The sequence below is a fragment of the Balaenoptera physalus genome (genome assembly GCF_965194825.1).
Source record: "Balaenoptera physalus genome assembly, chromosome: 3".
NCBI lineage: Eukaryota > Metazoa > Chordata > Mammalia > Artiodactyla > Balaenopteridae > Balaenoptera > Balaenoptera physalus.
The window spans coordinates 20,175,381-20,191,367 of NC_138890.1; the positions used below are offsets into that span (position 1 = coordinate 20,175,381).

The 15,987-nt window shown below is 53.1% G+C and overlaps 1 protein-coding gene across 1 annotated transcript in view; it reads left to right on the plus strand.

Annotated features, from left to right (window-relative positions):
* COL23A1 (collagen type XXIII alpha 1 chain) overlaps positions 1-15,987 on the plus strand; it is a 368,401-nt gene that overhangs the window by 333,290 nt on the left and 19,124 nt on the right. Inside the window, exons 6-9 of the mRNA XM_082453629.1 lie at positions 9,466-9,492; positions 10,927-10,953; positions 12,314-12,340; positions 15,676-15,792. Of these exons, the coding sequence (XP_082309755.1) occupies positions 9,466-9,492; positions 10,927-10,953; positions 12,314-12,340; positions 15,676-15,792 (198 nt within the window). The remainder of the gene's footprint in view (positions 1-9,465; positions 9,493-10,926; positions 10,954-12,313; positions 12,341-15,675; positions 15,793-15,987) is intronic.

Genomic DNA, 15,987 nt, shown 5'->3' on the forward strand with positions numbered 1-15,987 from the left:
AGACTTCTCAGAGGTGACACGTGAATCTGGAAGGAGGACCATGGGGGCAGAGGAGGGGTCCTTGAATGTCAGGCCAAGGGGCACTGCGGCTCTGCCCTAAGGGTGGGGGTGAGGCTGTATTAGGTGCTGACGAAGCCAGAGAGGGATGGTGAGGTGGGAAGCGTGCGGGGTTTAGGCAGGAGATTTAGGCCTTATGTCCAAGTCCAAGCTGGCCATGCCTGGCCTCCCCAAGCTTCAGTTTCTTCATCTGTGGAATGGAGGTAATAATGGCACCTGCCTAACAGGGCTGTGCTCAGGGTCAGTGACCTCCAGATGAGAAGGCAAATGTGTATGTCTTTTAGCTCCACCCCGTTTCCTGGATTCTTACCGCAAAACTGGCCCAGCACATTACAGTCACACTCATCCAACCCTTTTGGGTGCCAAGCTCCAGGCTGGGCACTGTCATCTGTAGGAAACCATTCCATCCACACCACACCCACTTTCCAGAGGAGGAAACAGGCTCCAGGGAAGTTAAGCAGTTCACTCCAAGGTCTGCTGGGTAAAAACAAAACAATCAGTATGACCCCCACTCCTTCGCTGTGTAGGAAGGATGGGCATGTGGGGGTAGGAGGCAGGGAGGCTGGTGGAGACTGGTCCAGAAGACAGGCCAAGTCCTAGGCAGGGGTGAGTGGGGGACTGGATGTGGACGTGGTTTGGAGAGATGGTTCAGAGCTAGAACTGCAGGCTCACAAGCTCATTGATACATTCCAGGGGCCAGCCAGGTGAGGAAATCGGGGAAACTGGCTGGGTGCAGGAGAGTGTAAGGAACAGTTGGGCTTGGGCTGAACTGGGGGGATACATGCCCCATCTAAAGGGGGCGCTGCAGCTCAGCCCAAGCAGGTTGATCATTACCACATCTCCTAAGATATCAAGAGAAGCTGGAGGGACTTCCCCGGTGGTGCAGTGGTTAAGAATCCGCCTGCCAAGGCAGGGGACACAGGTTCTATCCCTGGTCTGGGAAGATCCCACATGCCGCGGAGCTACTAAGCCCATGCGCCACAACTACTGAGCCTGCGCTCTAGAACCCGCGAGCCACAACTACTGAGCCCACGTGCCACAACTACTGAAACCCGTGCACCTAGAGCCCGTGCTCCACAAGAGAAGCCACTGCAATGAGAAGCCTGCGCACTGCAACAAAGAGTAGCCCCTGCTCGCCGCAACTAGAGAAAGCTCGCGCGCAGCAACGAAGACCCAACGCAGCCTGGAAGGAAGGAAGGAAGGAGGGAGGGAGGGAGGAAGAGAGGGAGGGAGGGAGGAAGGAAGGAAGGAAGAAATAAGTTTATTTTTAAAAAGAGAGAGAAGCTAGAAATACAAGTTTTATACGAAATGTTTGGATTCTTAAGGATTCCAACCAATCCATTAACAGTGGGTGAAAACTGTGTCATCCATGGAAACCAAAGAGGGCCTACCCCAAAGCCCAGGGTTTCAGAGAGGCTGGAAATTCAAACGTGAGTGAGGATGGGAGGAAGCAGGCAAGTGGACCCACAGACTAAGGCTCAGGGCAAGAGGGCAGATCAGGAGTGTGGCCTGGGGCAGCAGGGGTCCCTGCAGAGCACCCGCTGTCGCCTCTGTGTCTGCTGTGAGCTCTGTCAGTCACTCTGTCCCCTGGTGTCTTCGTAACGCTGTGTCTCAGTCCCACCGTCTGAGCTGGGCTGTCCCAGGCAGGCCACTCCCCTTTAGACTGCCTCCATCATGTAGTTCCAGCCACAATGGGACCGTCACCCTTCTGATCCGTCCTGCTAGATCTTCACCCTAGCAGAGGCTGCCACCAAAATGGGTGCCTCAGCCTGTCTGCTCTTTCCAGTGCCTTCCATCAGACCAGCCCCATGTGCCTGAGCTGGAGATGCCAGGCTAGAGGCAGCTCTCAGCAGACAAGCTCGATTCACTGATCCAGCTTCCATCCTCCCATACCCAATTGGAGTCAGGTCCATCACTACCCTTCACCCCACCCTGGAACAATTTTTCATGATACCTAACAGGGTAATCATGTAACAGGCAAATGTGTAATTTAAGCAGGTAGGGATCAGTTCAAAGGCATAGCACCATCTCTTCTAGCCACGATGTATAATGGACATATGTGTAATTGCTTCCAGTGCATGCAAGATATTCACTGAGCATGCCCTCTCTGCAAAATAGAAGCCAGCTGGCTTTCTGGCCTCACAGAATCATAGAGCTAAAGGGACCTAGAGATTTTCTAGGCCAAGGGTTACAAACCCAGATGCCCCCACAGAGCTGGCAGGTCACCTCAGCAGGAGAGCAGGCCAGGTGTGAGGCACAAGGGTGGGGTGGAGCCTGTGGCCCTGGGGCAGTGCCCAGCTAAAGGAGCACTTGACCCAGCAGGTATTGCCATGCATGTGGACCCAGGGTGCAAGATCTTCAGCTTTTCAAGAAAAGTCCATACTCCAGATGTTTATGTGAAACGTCACAATTTTTAAATGTTGCAACTCATTTGGTTAGTTTTCCTTTTTTTTTTTTTTTTTAACTGCATGGACCAAACCAGACCCGGCTCCAGGCCAGCCCTGCCCTCCCCTGTACAGACAAGGAGTGGGAGGGGGCAGCGTGGGCAGGCCAAGGAGCAAGTGAAGGGCAGGGCTCTGACCTCGGCAGGCTCCTAGGTCCCCACCCAGCTAAAGCCCTCACAGCTTGCTATGAGTTAGGTGCAGTAGGTGACTGCAGAGCCCACTCTACAGAGGGCCCCAGATCCCAGGAAGGGGGTCCCCAGGAGGAACCATGTGCCACCACCCAGGCACGAGCTGCAGCCAGGCTGGACGTAAGAAGTGGGGGTCCTTTCTTCCCTTACCCTACCGTGGAATTCAAGTCTGGGAAACTGCTAAGCCCAGACAGTCTTGCTGTGGCCCATGTGTGTGCAAACAGCCTGGCCTGAGAAATCAGAACCACATGGTGCTGACCTGCCCAAGGGGGCTGCCCACCCACCCCCTTGCCCACTGGACAGCCCTGATGAGAGAGCCTTTGCACAGGAATGTGCACGTCCCAGGCTGGGACCCCAGGCCCCAACAGCCTTGTAATTTGATGAATTGTCAACATCTGGGCCATAATTACTGGGCCCTGGACTGATAATCCTGGTAAGCCCCCTCATCCAGGGGCCCTGTTCTGGTGCATTTGGAGGGCTCCATTCCCCAAGGGGAGCTGTCAGCATTCATTACAACCAGAAAGCAAGATAGTCACCCAGCTCCGGCCAGTCTGAGCATTTACTCCTGTCTCCGTCTAAACACAACCAGTGTACTGATTTAGTTCAGTTCAACAGATACCCTTGCCAATTGGGAGGGCTGAGCCGCAGCTAACCGGGAGGAACAGAAGCAGCCAGCCCTGTGCAGAGGAAATGGTTGACACAACTTCTTTGCCTCAGGGTTCCTCCGAGGCTTTGTTCCTTGATGAACATTGAGAAGCTCCAGTGATGGATGGAGTCGGCATACTCCACGGCCCAAACTTACTTCCCCAAGAAACCTCCCCTCTTTTGCCATACTCGTTGATATTTCTCAGAAGATGGCTCCATGGAACCCTGCTTAGGAAATACCCAATAGGGTGAGGGAGGGAGGGAGCAAACCCATGAAGGTCACAGATGACAGCAGTGGCACAGTCTGGCGTCCCATTGCCAGCCACTAGGAAGGCCCCACAAAGGTCCCTCCCGGCACTGCCCACCCGAGAGCCGGTGCAGACTCCACCTCTGTGTCCACTTCCCTGTAGGGTCTCATGACTTGGGTTGGTCTGAAAGAGGAGACAAAGGAGACTAACCTGGGACCCATGTTGAACTTGTCATTTGAGAGAAGGGCAAGACCTCCATTTTACGGTAGAGGAAACTGAGGCTCAGGGCTGCTCGGGCCCCTGAGCGAGGCAAGGGGCACGGGCCAGCACGGGGGCTCTGTCCTCCTGGCATGCGATTCAGCGCACCACAGGGTTTTGTTTGCTTCCACACATCCGGAAGCATCCTGGAGCTCAGCTGATCTGCACCAGGGAGGAGTGATTTAAAGCAGAACCCAGGCTTGTAAACAGCTGTGGGGCTTCGTGGAGGGCAGAAAGGCGATGAAAACCTCTGGTGAATTCCACAGCTTTGATCAGGCAGGGGAGGGAGCCGGCAGGAACCGAGCGCCTCCAGGCACAGTGCTGTGGCATCTGACTCTCAGGATCGCCCATTCTGTGGAAGCTGAGGCTCAGAGAGGGCATCTGAACCCAGGGAAGGCCCAAGCCCTGCCTTCACTCCGTGGGCTGCCCAGTGTCGTTCCTTCCGCTCCTCTGGTGGGAGACCCAGGGGGAGAAGCAGCTGGAGCAGCTGATGGTCGGGGAAGGGGAGGGCTGCCTTGATGCAATAAGACCCCACGCCACCAAGGCCATGCCTCCACCCAGTCTGGGGCTCTGCTCTTCCAGGTGGCCTGGCTTCCCACAGCAGCCCCATCCTGCTCAAAACCAGCTTGTCAGCTTCTGGGGCACTCAGCCTGGACCTTGCCCTGCCTTGACCCAGCCTGACTGCTGGACCCACCCCGACTGCTGGACCCACCCCGTGTTTGTCCTTGGCTCCCATCTGACCAGCCCCTGACCCTTCCCCAGAATGTTTCTCCTCCTCTCAGAGCACCCAGAGCCAGGCTTGGGGCTCCCTCCAGCACATGGAAACACCTGGTTCATAGATGGTCCACACAGCCTGCCATCAGGGTTGCTTTGCTAAGACTCAGCCAGGCCCTGAGATGAGAGAGTCCGGTGAGGCTGGGAACATTGCCCTCCGGGAGACCCACAAGCAGAATGATGGCTCAGGCAAATCTTGCAGGAAAGAAACCTATTTCATAGGGTGTAACCCCTTATTTGGCCATAGTATTCCCTTCCCCAGGCAAGCCTGTTAACACCCTGCAAGACACTGTTCCTTGGACACCAGTTTGGGAAAGGCAGGATGAAGGGGCAGGGTCCATCCTCTAAGGTTCACAGCCCAGGGCCCAGCCTCCCCCGGGATAAGAGGGGTCAGAATCATGCCCCAGAGCCAGGCAGGTCCGTCTGACTCCAACGCCAGGCTGTTTCCTCCTCCACCCCACCCTTTTGTGAGTCCCCTCCTCAGTGACTCCTAGTGACCACTGGTCACCTATCAGCCTCTCCAAGGGTCAGCTATTTCCCCAGAGAGAGAATTCAAGGGCCTGGGCACAGCCTTCTTGCCTAGATGTCACCAGAGGTAAGCCCAGAGCCACCTCCTCAGACCAAGGCCATGGCTGTGGGTCAGCTCCACCCACAAGGCTGGGCCAGCACCCTCTGGTCTCTAAATATTTGCATGTGGGCATTCTGTGTTTGCCAAGGGAATCTTCTTGGCATCATATCTAACCACATACAGCTCCAATCTTGGGTTCCCAGGGAATTTGAGATGACTTTCCTTCAGCCCTGCGATGGGCGTTTCCAAGATTGCTGCTCTTAATGCCCCCTCTTGCCATTATTCAGAAACTGCAAACTTTATTCTTGTTTTTAAAACTCCAAGACCTGGGGGCCAAGGACTCTGTGATCCCAGATACAGGCAGGGCCCTGGGTGGGAAACTTGGTTTTCTGCCACTTACGGGGCTTCTCACAAACGAGAAAGCTGGGGACCAAGGCTGCACCATCAATGAGCCATTGAGGACAGTCTTGGAGTTGGCAGAGGGGAGCATCCTGCCTGGAAGGCAGGATTCACTCTCAGGAAGGGGCAGCTGAGGTCTGGTCGTCAGAACGCTCTCAGAGACAGCTGGTGGCACTGATTTTTTCCCCCTCTGGGGTCGAAGCCAAGGGAACATCCCCGGGCTCCCTTCTTCAGTGGACACTTCTAGAAAAGCAGGGCACCATGGCGCTGCGTGCTTCACGTCAACTGGAACTGGCCCTGGCAGAAGGTCAAAGTGAAAGAGGGTCCAGGGAGCCCTTGCCCAGGGAAGGTCTGCTCAGTGAGGGAGACAGATGTACCAGGAATCCTGGAAAGAAGGCAAAGCCTATGAACCTTCTCCCTAGGTTCCCTGGACAGCCATCTGTCACCCCTACTACCCTGTGCTGCAGGAGAGGGAGCACTCCATAGAGAGTGGGGCCTATTTCAAGCCCTTGGACAATCCCACTGACTCAGCTTCTTCATCTGCAGGAGGGGGCATGGCACCTGTCTCCCAGGGCCATGGCAAGGGCAAACCCTGTGAAGGATACGGAGTCAAGTCCAAAGCAAACCCTGCTCTGTGTCCTGGCCTTTATCAGGGACACCTTGGACTCATCACGCTGTCCAGTTCCAAGGCCAGCTCATGTCGCAGCTGCTGGTGGTGACTTAGCAGTGAGGCCCGCTGTGTTCTCCCTCCTGACATATGAAGAAAAGAGCTTCATTTAGTTCTAAGCTGCACCTTAGTCTCCTTTTTTGTTTGTTTTGTTTTGTTTCTTGTGATGAGGACTTTTAAGATCTACTCTCTTAGCAACTTTCAAGTATACAATACAGTAGTGTTAACTAGAGTCCTCATTGCTGTACATTACGTCCCTAGAACTTATTTATCTTGTAACTAGAATGTTGTACCTTTTGACCCCTTCATCCATTTCACCCACACCCACCCCCCTACTTCTGGCAACCTCCAATCTGTTCTCTGTATCTATGAGCGCGGGTTTTTTTTGCTGTTGTTTTGTTTTAGATTCCACATATTAGTGAGATCATGTGGTATTTGTCTTTCTCTGCCTGACTTTTTTACTTAGCATACTGCACCTCAAGTTCCATCCATGTTGCAAAAGGCAAGGTTTCATTCTTTTTTATGGCTGAATAGTATTCCAGAGTGTGTGTGTGTGTGTGTGTGTGTGTGTGTGTGTGTGTGTGTGTGTGTGTACCACATCATCTTTATCCATTCATCCATCGGTGGGCACTTAGGTTGTTTCTATGTCTTGGCTATTGTAAATAATGCTACAGTGGGGGTACAGATATCTTTTCGAATTATTGTTTTCATTTTCTTTGACTAAACACCCTGAAGTGGAATTGCTGGATCATAAGGTGGCTTTATTTATTATTATTTGATGAACCTCCATACTGTTTTCCATAGTGGCTGCACAATTTACATTCCCATCAGTAGCACACAGGGCTTCCTTTTTCTCCACATCCTCACCAACACTTGTTACTTCTTGAAAAGGAAGGAGCTTTACTTAGTTCTAAACTGCATCTTGGTCTCTTTTGAATTTCTGTCTGCATTATGGCTTCTTTTAATCCATGCAGAATAGAGAGGGGCAAAGTTTTCACTGTGTTTGGGCTCAGGTCAGCAGGATGGACAGAAACATGCAGGGCCTGGGCACAGAGTCTGCAGTGGCAACCACACTGGACAAGGTGACCAGGGGCCCGTGGGCAGGCGAGATCCAGTGGGCAATGGGACAGAGCAGGGAAGGTTTGAACAGAGGAATGCAAGAGCAGACCAGAAGGGAGAGTGGCCAGAGGCCAGGCAAGACCACTGCCGTGGCTTGAGTGCAGTGTGGACACAGAACTGAAGTGCCTGTCATATCGGCTCCAGCCCCCCCTTCTTCTGGCTGCATGGCCTGGGGCAAGGCCTTCCCCTCACTGGGCCTCAGTTTCCTCCTCTGTAAGATGGGTATGATAACACCTGCCTTACACAGGGCTTCTGTTGTGATTCAGGCAGAGTGTGGAGGCCACCAATAGCCCCCAGAAGAGACCCAGGATGGGACTGGGCCCTCTGTGTTATGGCAGCTGAGGGGGCTACGCCAGGGTGAGGGGTCCCGCGTAGAGATGCCCAGAGGGACATGGCCCTGAGGAGGCCTAGCAGGGCCTGAGCATGGGGGGTAGATGAGGGGCAGGACCTACTTTTAGCGGACTGCTAAAGGGAAAAGGCTTTTCATATGGATCCAGGTCAGGACAGCCAGGAGCTGGCCCAAGGAGACAGGCCAGCTAGGACAGCTTCTGATGAGCTACAGATGGCGGGGACCGAAACTGCACCTGACCAGGAGCCCCCAGGGCCTGGGCCCCCAAGGCCTTGGAATGGCCCCACTCCCCCTCTCCTGGTACCCCAGCTGACCCCAGGCCATCATCCTGACATCCAGACCCTCAACTGAATGTGAAGCGAGTGGCCAGAAGCACTTAGGAGACCAATTTTCAGAATTGCCCTGGTTTCTTGCCTGGAGTGAGGCCCTTGAGTGAGGGCACCAAGGAGCAGTCACTCTCACAGCATCTGGGGAATCTGCAGATGGCTGTCTGCCAGGGCAGTCTGGAGACCCAACCAGGGAAACTGGCTGTTTACCACTGGACCCAGCAGGCAGGTGGACCCAGTCCATGGCACCCTCGTTGGATTCCTCTACACCTCCACAAGAGTGTAGCCGAATCCAGTGAGGCTTTGTCAGGTGGGTGGACAGTGGGAGCTGTTGGGCAGTGGTCACCAGCCGTCTGCAGACACCACAAAGCCCCCAGACTGCTGAGAGGCCCCAGCTCTCTAGACCCACCCTTGTATTATTTGACTTTTGCCTGCAAAGACCACAGCAGTGCAGGGAACTGAAAGAGCTTTCAAGACTCTTCCTGTTATGTCTTAGTTCAGGCTACTCTAAGAAAGTACCATGGACTGCATGGCTTATAAACCACAGAAATCTGTCTCTTCAGTTCTGGAGGCTGGGAAGTCTGAGATCAGGGTGCCAGCACAGTCGGGTTCTGGTGAGGGCCCTCTTCTGGGTTGCAGACTTTCAACTTCTCACTGTGTTCTCACATGGTGGAGAGAGAGCTAGAGAGCTCTCTGGGGTCCTTTTTATAAGGGCACTAATCTCATTCATGAAGGCTCCACCCTCATGACCTAATCACTTCCCAAAAACCCCACTTCCACATTCCATCACATTGGGGGTTAGGTTTCAACATATGAATTTGGGGGGACACATTCAGTCCCTAACAAGTTACAAGTGACAGAAACTCAAATTCAAATTGGCTTAAGGAAAGAAATGTATTCACTGACAAACAGAAAGAAGTATGCAGAGGTAGTTTCAGCTTCAGGCCCTTTGCCTGCCTTTCTCTGTCTCTCAGCTCTGCCTTCCTCTCTGTTGGCTCTTTCTCAAGCCATGCGGTGCCCCCAGGAGCTCCAGGATTAGCCCCATCAGGAGAAAAGAATCCTCTTTCTTCTAAAACTCCACCATTCAAAGTCCCAGGCATGACACTCATCCCTGAACTACTCACCCTGGCTGAGGGAATATGGTCACATGTCCAAACCCTATGGGGTGGATGGGGGTGGCTTTGGAGAAGAAACGGGTTCTGTTATCAGAGGAGGGGATTCTGGACAACAAACAGCACAGAGATGCCCCCACCCTGAGTCCACGTGAAATGTACCCAAGACCATGGGCTCGGGGCAGGCTTTGGTCTCTTGTCACTCAGTCGTGCCTCTGGGTCGTAAAACACAGAAGAAATGCCTTTCCTGTGTGTAACCTCTGTGCTCTCTCACTGTCTCTCTCACTTTCTCTCTCTCTCTCGTTTTCCAGGGGCCACTGGGTCTGGATGGCAAGCCCGTAAGTGATAACAGGGCAGTTGTAGGTGGTCCTGGGATGGGGCTGCCCCTGGGGTTGGGAGTTACCATGGATGCCAGAGGGAAGGGCCACTAAGAACCTGGTTTAGCACGGAGAGAAGCTATTTGACCGTCAGACTTGAGTTTAAATCCAGCTCCACCACCTGCTGACTGTGCAACCTTGAGGAGGCCTCTTCACCTCCCCAGCCTGAGGCTTCTGTTTGTCAAATAGGCATATTAACTCTCCCCACAGGGATGCTGGGGATGCAAAGAGCTGTGAACAGCACTGTCCCTGGTGTCCATTCAGCCCTCAAAACATAGAAGGCCCTCCCAGCGGACCCCAGGCACAAAGCATCCCCTCATACAGTCTCAAGACTTAGATGGTAGACATCAGGCTGAAGAGTTCTCAACACCTGGACCAGAAGCATATGGTCCACTGGCATCCTTAGCAGAATGAATAAGATGCACACAGAGGCAGCATAATAAAATGAATAATTGGATATGGATGGAAGGAAGGAAGGACAGATGGATGAATAGATTGATGAACAGATGGACAGATGGATGGATGGGTGGATGGAAGAAGAGTCAAATGAGGTAATGAATCAATAATTGTACACACAGTTGGATGCATGGAAGAGCAGATGAGTTAGTGGATGGATAAATGCATGATGGTTGAGCAGACAAGTGAGTGAAAAAAAAAATGAATGAATTAACAAATGATTGAAGAGCTGACTGATGATGGGTGCATTATTGAAGGAGGGGAAGAAAGAACCCACTACCTAGATGGATGAGTTGTTGAATGAGTGAATGAGCGAATCCATCACTACCTGAAGGGAACATGGACGTTTTGGGATGGAGGCCAGTGATTGAGGTCCCTGACCAAGAGTGTGAACCCCAAGCTGGCCCACCGCAGCCTGGCCCCCACCCCGGGGTCTCTGAGCTCCACAGTCGGTGCCTTGTGTGTGGCCTGACCCGCTTCCCTAGAAGTCCTGGTAACTTGGCGAGACTGAAAGAGACACATTTCCCTGCAGCCAGAGAGTGATGGCCTGCAGGGAGCCACCTCCACAGTCACACGTTCACCCAGACCCTGAAGACAGTGACCTCCTCACTGGTACCTGGGCACAACGGGTGCTGAGCAGGGAGGGCTCTGTCCTCTGGGGGGAATGACTAGCACATGTGCCCCTGTCCAGAGAGGATGCCAGCGACGGCCCCAGTCTCCTGTCTTCCTCGTGGCGAGCACTGAGGCTCAGAGCGTCCTTGGGGCCAGCACAGGCAGCCCTCATAAAGGCTGATAGGCTCGTATGTTTTTTCACTCAGCTGCCCACAGCTCTGCTCAGCCTCACAGGCCCTTCTGCCCGCAAAGCCTCGGGGAAGATAGAAGGGGGCTAGCCTAGTGCTCCTCACTCACTCCTCTTCTTTCTCTATCTTCCTTCTCCAGGGACTTCCAGGCCCCAAAGGAGAAAAGGTAAGTGATGCTGGAGTCTGTCCAGATGCAGTTGGCTGATAAAGGAGGCCAGAAACCTGCCTTCAAACCCCAGCTCCAGAGTGTGACCTTGGGCAAGTTACATCCCCGCCTGGAGCCTTACTTTCCTCATCTGTGAAGTGGGGCTAGTGGTGCGTACCTCCTAAAATGGTTACAAGGCTCACATTTGACGATTTAAAGTACCTGGAGGGTTGAATCCGAGTTCTCCTGGCACCAGAGTGTAACAAAACTGAAAGCACAGTCTACCCAGAATGATGAGTTTCCAAAATAATCAATCCTGAAAAGGGGAAGGTGCTAGAAGAGCCTGTGGAATTGAACACTGACTGTTGATGGCATTCTTTGTGGGGAGGACACCGCACCAGGAAAACAAATGGCAGAGAGCTAACCCTGAGATATTTGCAGCCCTTTGTGAGAAGGTCTTCCCTGACATTTGGCACTAAATGTCACAACAGTCAGACTCCTGGAGGGCTGGGAACTCCAAGTGACTTGGAGGGGAGCAGGAGAGAGGGGAGACCTGTGTGTCCCACAGTGGAGTCAGAGGAGGGAGGGGCCGTAACAGACCTGGGTGTGGTAGAACCAACGGGCACTTCTAAGGCAGGGCAGGGCAGGGCTGGGCTGGGCTGCGCCACTGCGATGCGGCCCGCATAGGCAGGGCAGCCAGGGCTCCGGTCCACCCTCAGGGCTGAGCAAGGCACAGGATCCGGTGTTCAGAGCCTCAGGTTTGCATTACAGCTCCACCACCAACTGTGTGGCCTTTGGCAAGTTACCCAGCTCTCTGGGCCTCAGTTTCTCCATCTGTAAATTAAAACCAACCTCTCGTGGGGAAGACTGCGCAAGGTAACCGTCTGAATGTTCTTTGTAGATGATGAGACACTCGTGCAGTTGGCAGGTGCAGTGATTGCCTTCCTGCCAATTCTGGCTGATGCCACCGAGTCATAGAAATGATTAAGGTAGGGGCTTTGAAAACAGAGAGAAATTGAAGTCTTGGCATCTACTGCTACATAGCATACTTCGTGACTTAAAACAGTGAATCAATTATCATCCCTCATTATTCCCAGGTTCGGGGGTTCCACTCTGCTGTGTCTGGGGGCTGCCAATAGATAACAGACCACCTGGCTCCAAGCCCTGGATCTACTAGCTGTGTGACCTTGGGCAAGTTACTTAGCCTCTCTGTGCCTCAGTTTCCTCATTGGAAATGGAGATAACATAGAGCCTGTATGTTTTTTTTGTTAGAATGAAGTGAGACTGTGTATATGAAGCACTGAGCACAGAGTAAATGCTCCACACATGTGAAGTAGTAATAAAAGTAGTGGTGATGTATCACCCTGTTTTTTGTTCCTAGGGTGCACCAGGAGACTTTGGCCCCCGGGTAAGAACTGAGCAAGACCCTCCCCTGATCCCACATGGTTTGTTTCGTATCATAATAAGGTATACCTTGCGTTTCTTCTGGATCCCTATGCTTATACAGAAAAAAGTGAGCAAGCAGCCCCTCCCCACCCGTGGTCTATCTCGCTGCCTGTTTTCACTTCAACATCCGCTGGGTGGAAGCCCCAAGCACCTTGATTTGGCCGAGGCTGCCATCCCCTGCACAGACAGGGAATCTCTGGCAGACATCCGGTCACCCTTATCACCATAGATGGGCAGACAGTGGAGCTGGCACTGGGCCCAGACTGGAGACTGATCTTCCTGAGGGCAGCTGGCACCCAGGAAGAGGGAAGGCTGTGGATGGAGCCAGCAGCCCTGAGCCCAGAGTTCAGCTCCGCCACTTACCAGCTGAGTGACCTGGAGTGAGTCACCTTCCCCTCTGAGACTCAGTTTCTCCAACTGTGAATGGGGATGACATCCTTTACCCCAAGCCACTGAGGTGAAGATTCATGGCAATCAGGAAAGTGGGCACCCAGAACCCCAAGTGGGAACAGTGGATCAGAGTCTCTGTCCAGCCCACCTCTAGCCCTTCATGCCCCCTGGGTCCAGGGACCCAGAAGTGCCTTGTTCCAAACCAGGGTTCTCCTCAACGGAGGCTGAAGCAGAGTGGAGATCTCTGCTGGTTGGGCCCCACAAAGCAGGTCTTGGCAATTTGGTGGGGAGCTTAGCTGGGGATGCCCACTCATGGATCTCTGTGCAGCTCAGGCTTCCCCCAGGCTGGTGGGGGCATTTCTAAAGGGCCTTCCCAAGAGCAGCATTCTAAGCGGCAGGAGGCCAGTTAAGAGCTACCTCCAGAACGGGCACAGTAGCACGTCCACTGCATTCTATTGGTCACAGCAGTCACAGGGCCCGCCCAAGTCAGGAGGGTGGAGAAATGGACTCCAGCTCTTGGGGGAGTGCGAGGTCCCATTGAAGAGGAGCCCGTGGGATGGCAGCAAGGATAGCGCCCATGTTTGGAGAACGTGGTCCGCCACTTCCAATGACCAGGCTTCCTCTCTCCAGGCGGGGTTAGGTGGCTTTGCCTCCAGAAATAGCCTGGTCGTTTCTAAATCACCCTCCTGCCTTTCTCATCACACACCTGTTTGCCAACTAGATGGTTTTCCCGAGGCTCAGTCCGGGATTTATAAGTAGAGACCATCACGTGTACAATCGCCGAATCCTCAAGGTAGACTGGCGGAGTCTGGGCTGCTGGTGTGCGCACTCCCCTCGACTCACCCCACGTTCCCAGGGGGAGACCTCAGCCATCCGATCCTGGCGGGAGGAGGAGGAGGAGGAGGCTGACCAGCCTCATTCCAAGTAACTCAGGAGAAGACCCTAAACCCCCTCTAGAACCTGCTCAAGTATCTACACCCATTTTCTGCCTTGATAAGGAGCTTCCAGGCCAGTGGTTCCCACCCTGAGCCATTAAAGGAGCAGCAGGGGGCGGGGTATCTTCAACTGATTCCTAACACAGTGTAAAATGGGACAGGAATGACCCACCACTATTGCCACTCTGGTTGGGTGACCTTACCAAACTCAGTTGTCTTTTGGCTGGAATTCTATCTTCTTGGTCAGGACCCTGGCTGAGTCAGACCGACCAGAAGATCTGTGTGGTGGACATTGAGAGCTTCAGTTAATTTTTTAATTAGGAAAATAAGTGAGCTATGTCTTAAGTGCAGTGGCCTAGAGAACCAAGTTCTCTCATATCGTGGGGTCACAGATGAAAAATACTGTCTAAAAGAGACTCTTGCCTCAGTGGCCAGAGGAGACAGTGCCTTTCCTAGCTCTGTAACCCTGGGTAAATGATTACATTCTCTGACCCCTGGCTACTCCATCTGTAAAATGGGACAATAGCAGTGCCCTGGCCAGGTGGTTGCAGCGTTGGGTGAGATAACCTCCAGGTAGGCCTCACTCCTCAGCGCTTGGCACACAGCAGGGGCCCAATCCACAAAAGGCTTCTTCCTTTCTTGGTGACAGGAAGGTTGGGAACTGCTGGCACTGTGAGCCAGATGTGCCACATTACTGTGCCCTGAGCCAGTGCTGGGCGGGCACCACTGAGGCAGCAGGAATTGCTGGGGGCACTGTGGTCTCTCCTCCTCTCCTCCTTGCAGGTGGGGCCACAAGGTGAGGGCTCTGGCTGCCTGAGGTCTGACCCATTACTAACACGGCCAAGAGTGAGGGATTTGGTGCTGCATGAGAGAGACGGTGTGGTCCTTTGTCGCTCTTTTTTTTTTTTTTGAGATAATTAAAAATTCATATGCAGTTGTAATAAATAATACCCCGTGCACCCATCATCCAGTTTCCCTCAATGGTGACATCTTGCATCGCTGTAGTACAATCTCACAACCAGGAAATTGACACTGATATAATCTGCCAACCTTATTCCAGTTTCACCCATTTTACTTATTTGTGCGTCTACTTATTTCCATGCAATTTTATCACCCTTGAGATTCGTGCAACCACCACCCAAAGATCCCTCCTGCTATCCTTTTATAGCTGCAGTTACCCCCCTCCCTGCCCCCATCCCTAACCCCTGGCAACCACTAATCTGTGCTCCATCTCTATAAATTTGCATACCAAGAATCTCACATAGATGCAGTCATCTAGTAGCCACCTTTTGAGATTGGCTTTTTTCACTCAGCATAAATCTCTTGACATGCATCCAAGTTGCTGCATGTGTCAGTACTTTGTTCCTTTCTATGTATTGCTGAGCAGTATTCCATGACATGGATGTACCCCAGTTGTTTAATCATTCACCATTGAAGGACATTTGGATTGTTTCCTGTTTGGAGCTATTACAAATAAAGCTGTTGTGAACATTCATGTATGGGCTTTTGTGTGAACATGTTTCTATTTATCTGGGACAAATGCCCAAGAGTGTGCCTCTATCACTTAATAAAGCAGGAGCTGACCAACCAGGAAGGTCTTTCAGGAGGCTTGCACTCCCCATTCCAGAAGGAAGGGGGCTGGTTGGGCACTTGTGCTTTGTCCCACACCTAGTGTGTCTCATCTCTCACCTAAACACCGTAGCTGGGCTTCAGGCACTGAGAGCTGGAGACATGGAGCATGCCATGGAGTGTACAAGATCCTATTGGCCTCTTATGCAGAGGTATAGGGACCTGTCCCTTTGTGTGGCCACCAAGAAGTGGCAGGAGGCCCAATAACAAACCCCTTTCCTCTGAGCCTGCCGAGGGCTGGGAGGGCGAAGGCATCTGGCCGCCCATCTGAGGAGGCCTCTCTCTGGAGGCCAGAACCCCTTCCCCTACGCCTCAGAGTCATGCTGGGCCCCATCTCTTTCAGGGAGATCAAGGGCAAGATGGAGCTGCTGGGCCTCCAGGGCCCCCAGGACCCCCTGGGGCCCGGGGCCCTCCTGGCGACACTGGGAAAGATGGCCCCAGGGGAGCACCAGGCCCAGTGGTAAGAGAGAGCATGGAGCTGGACCACCCAGGATGTGGTTCTGTACTTACCAAAATTCCAAACCCTGATCCTAGAATCAATGCCAACCCTAGCCCTATCCCAAACGCCGACCCAGACTCTTACTCCAGTCACACCTTAAATCTGACACTAACCAGGTCCTTAACCCCAATTTAGACCTTGACCCCAAATCCACTC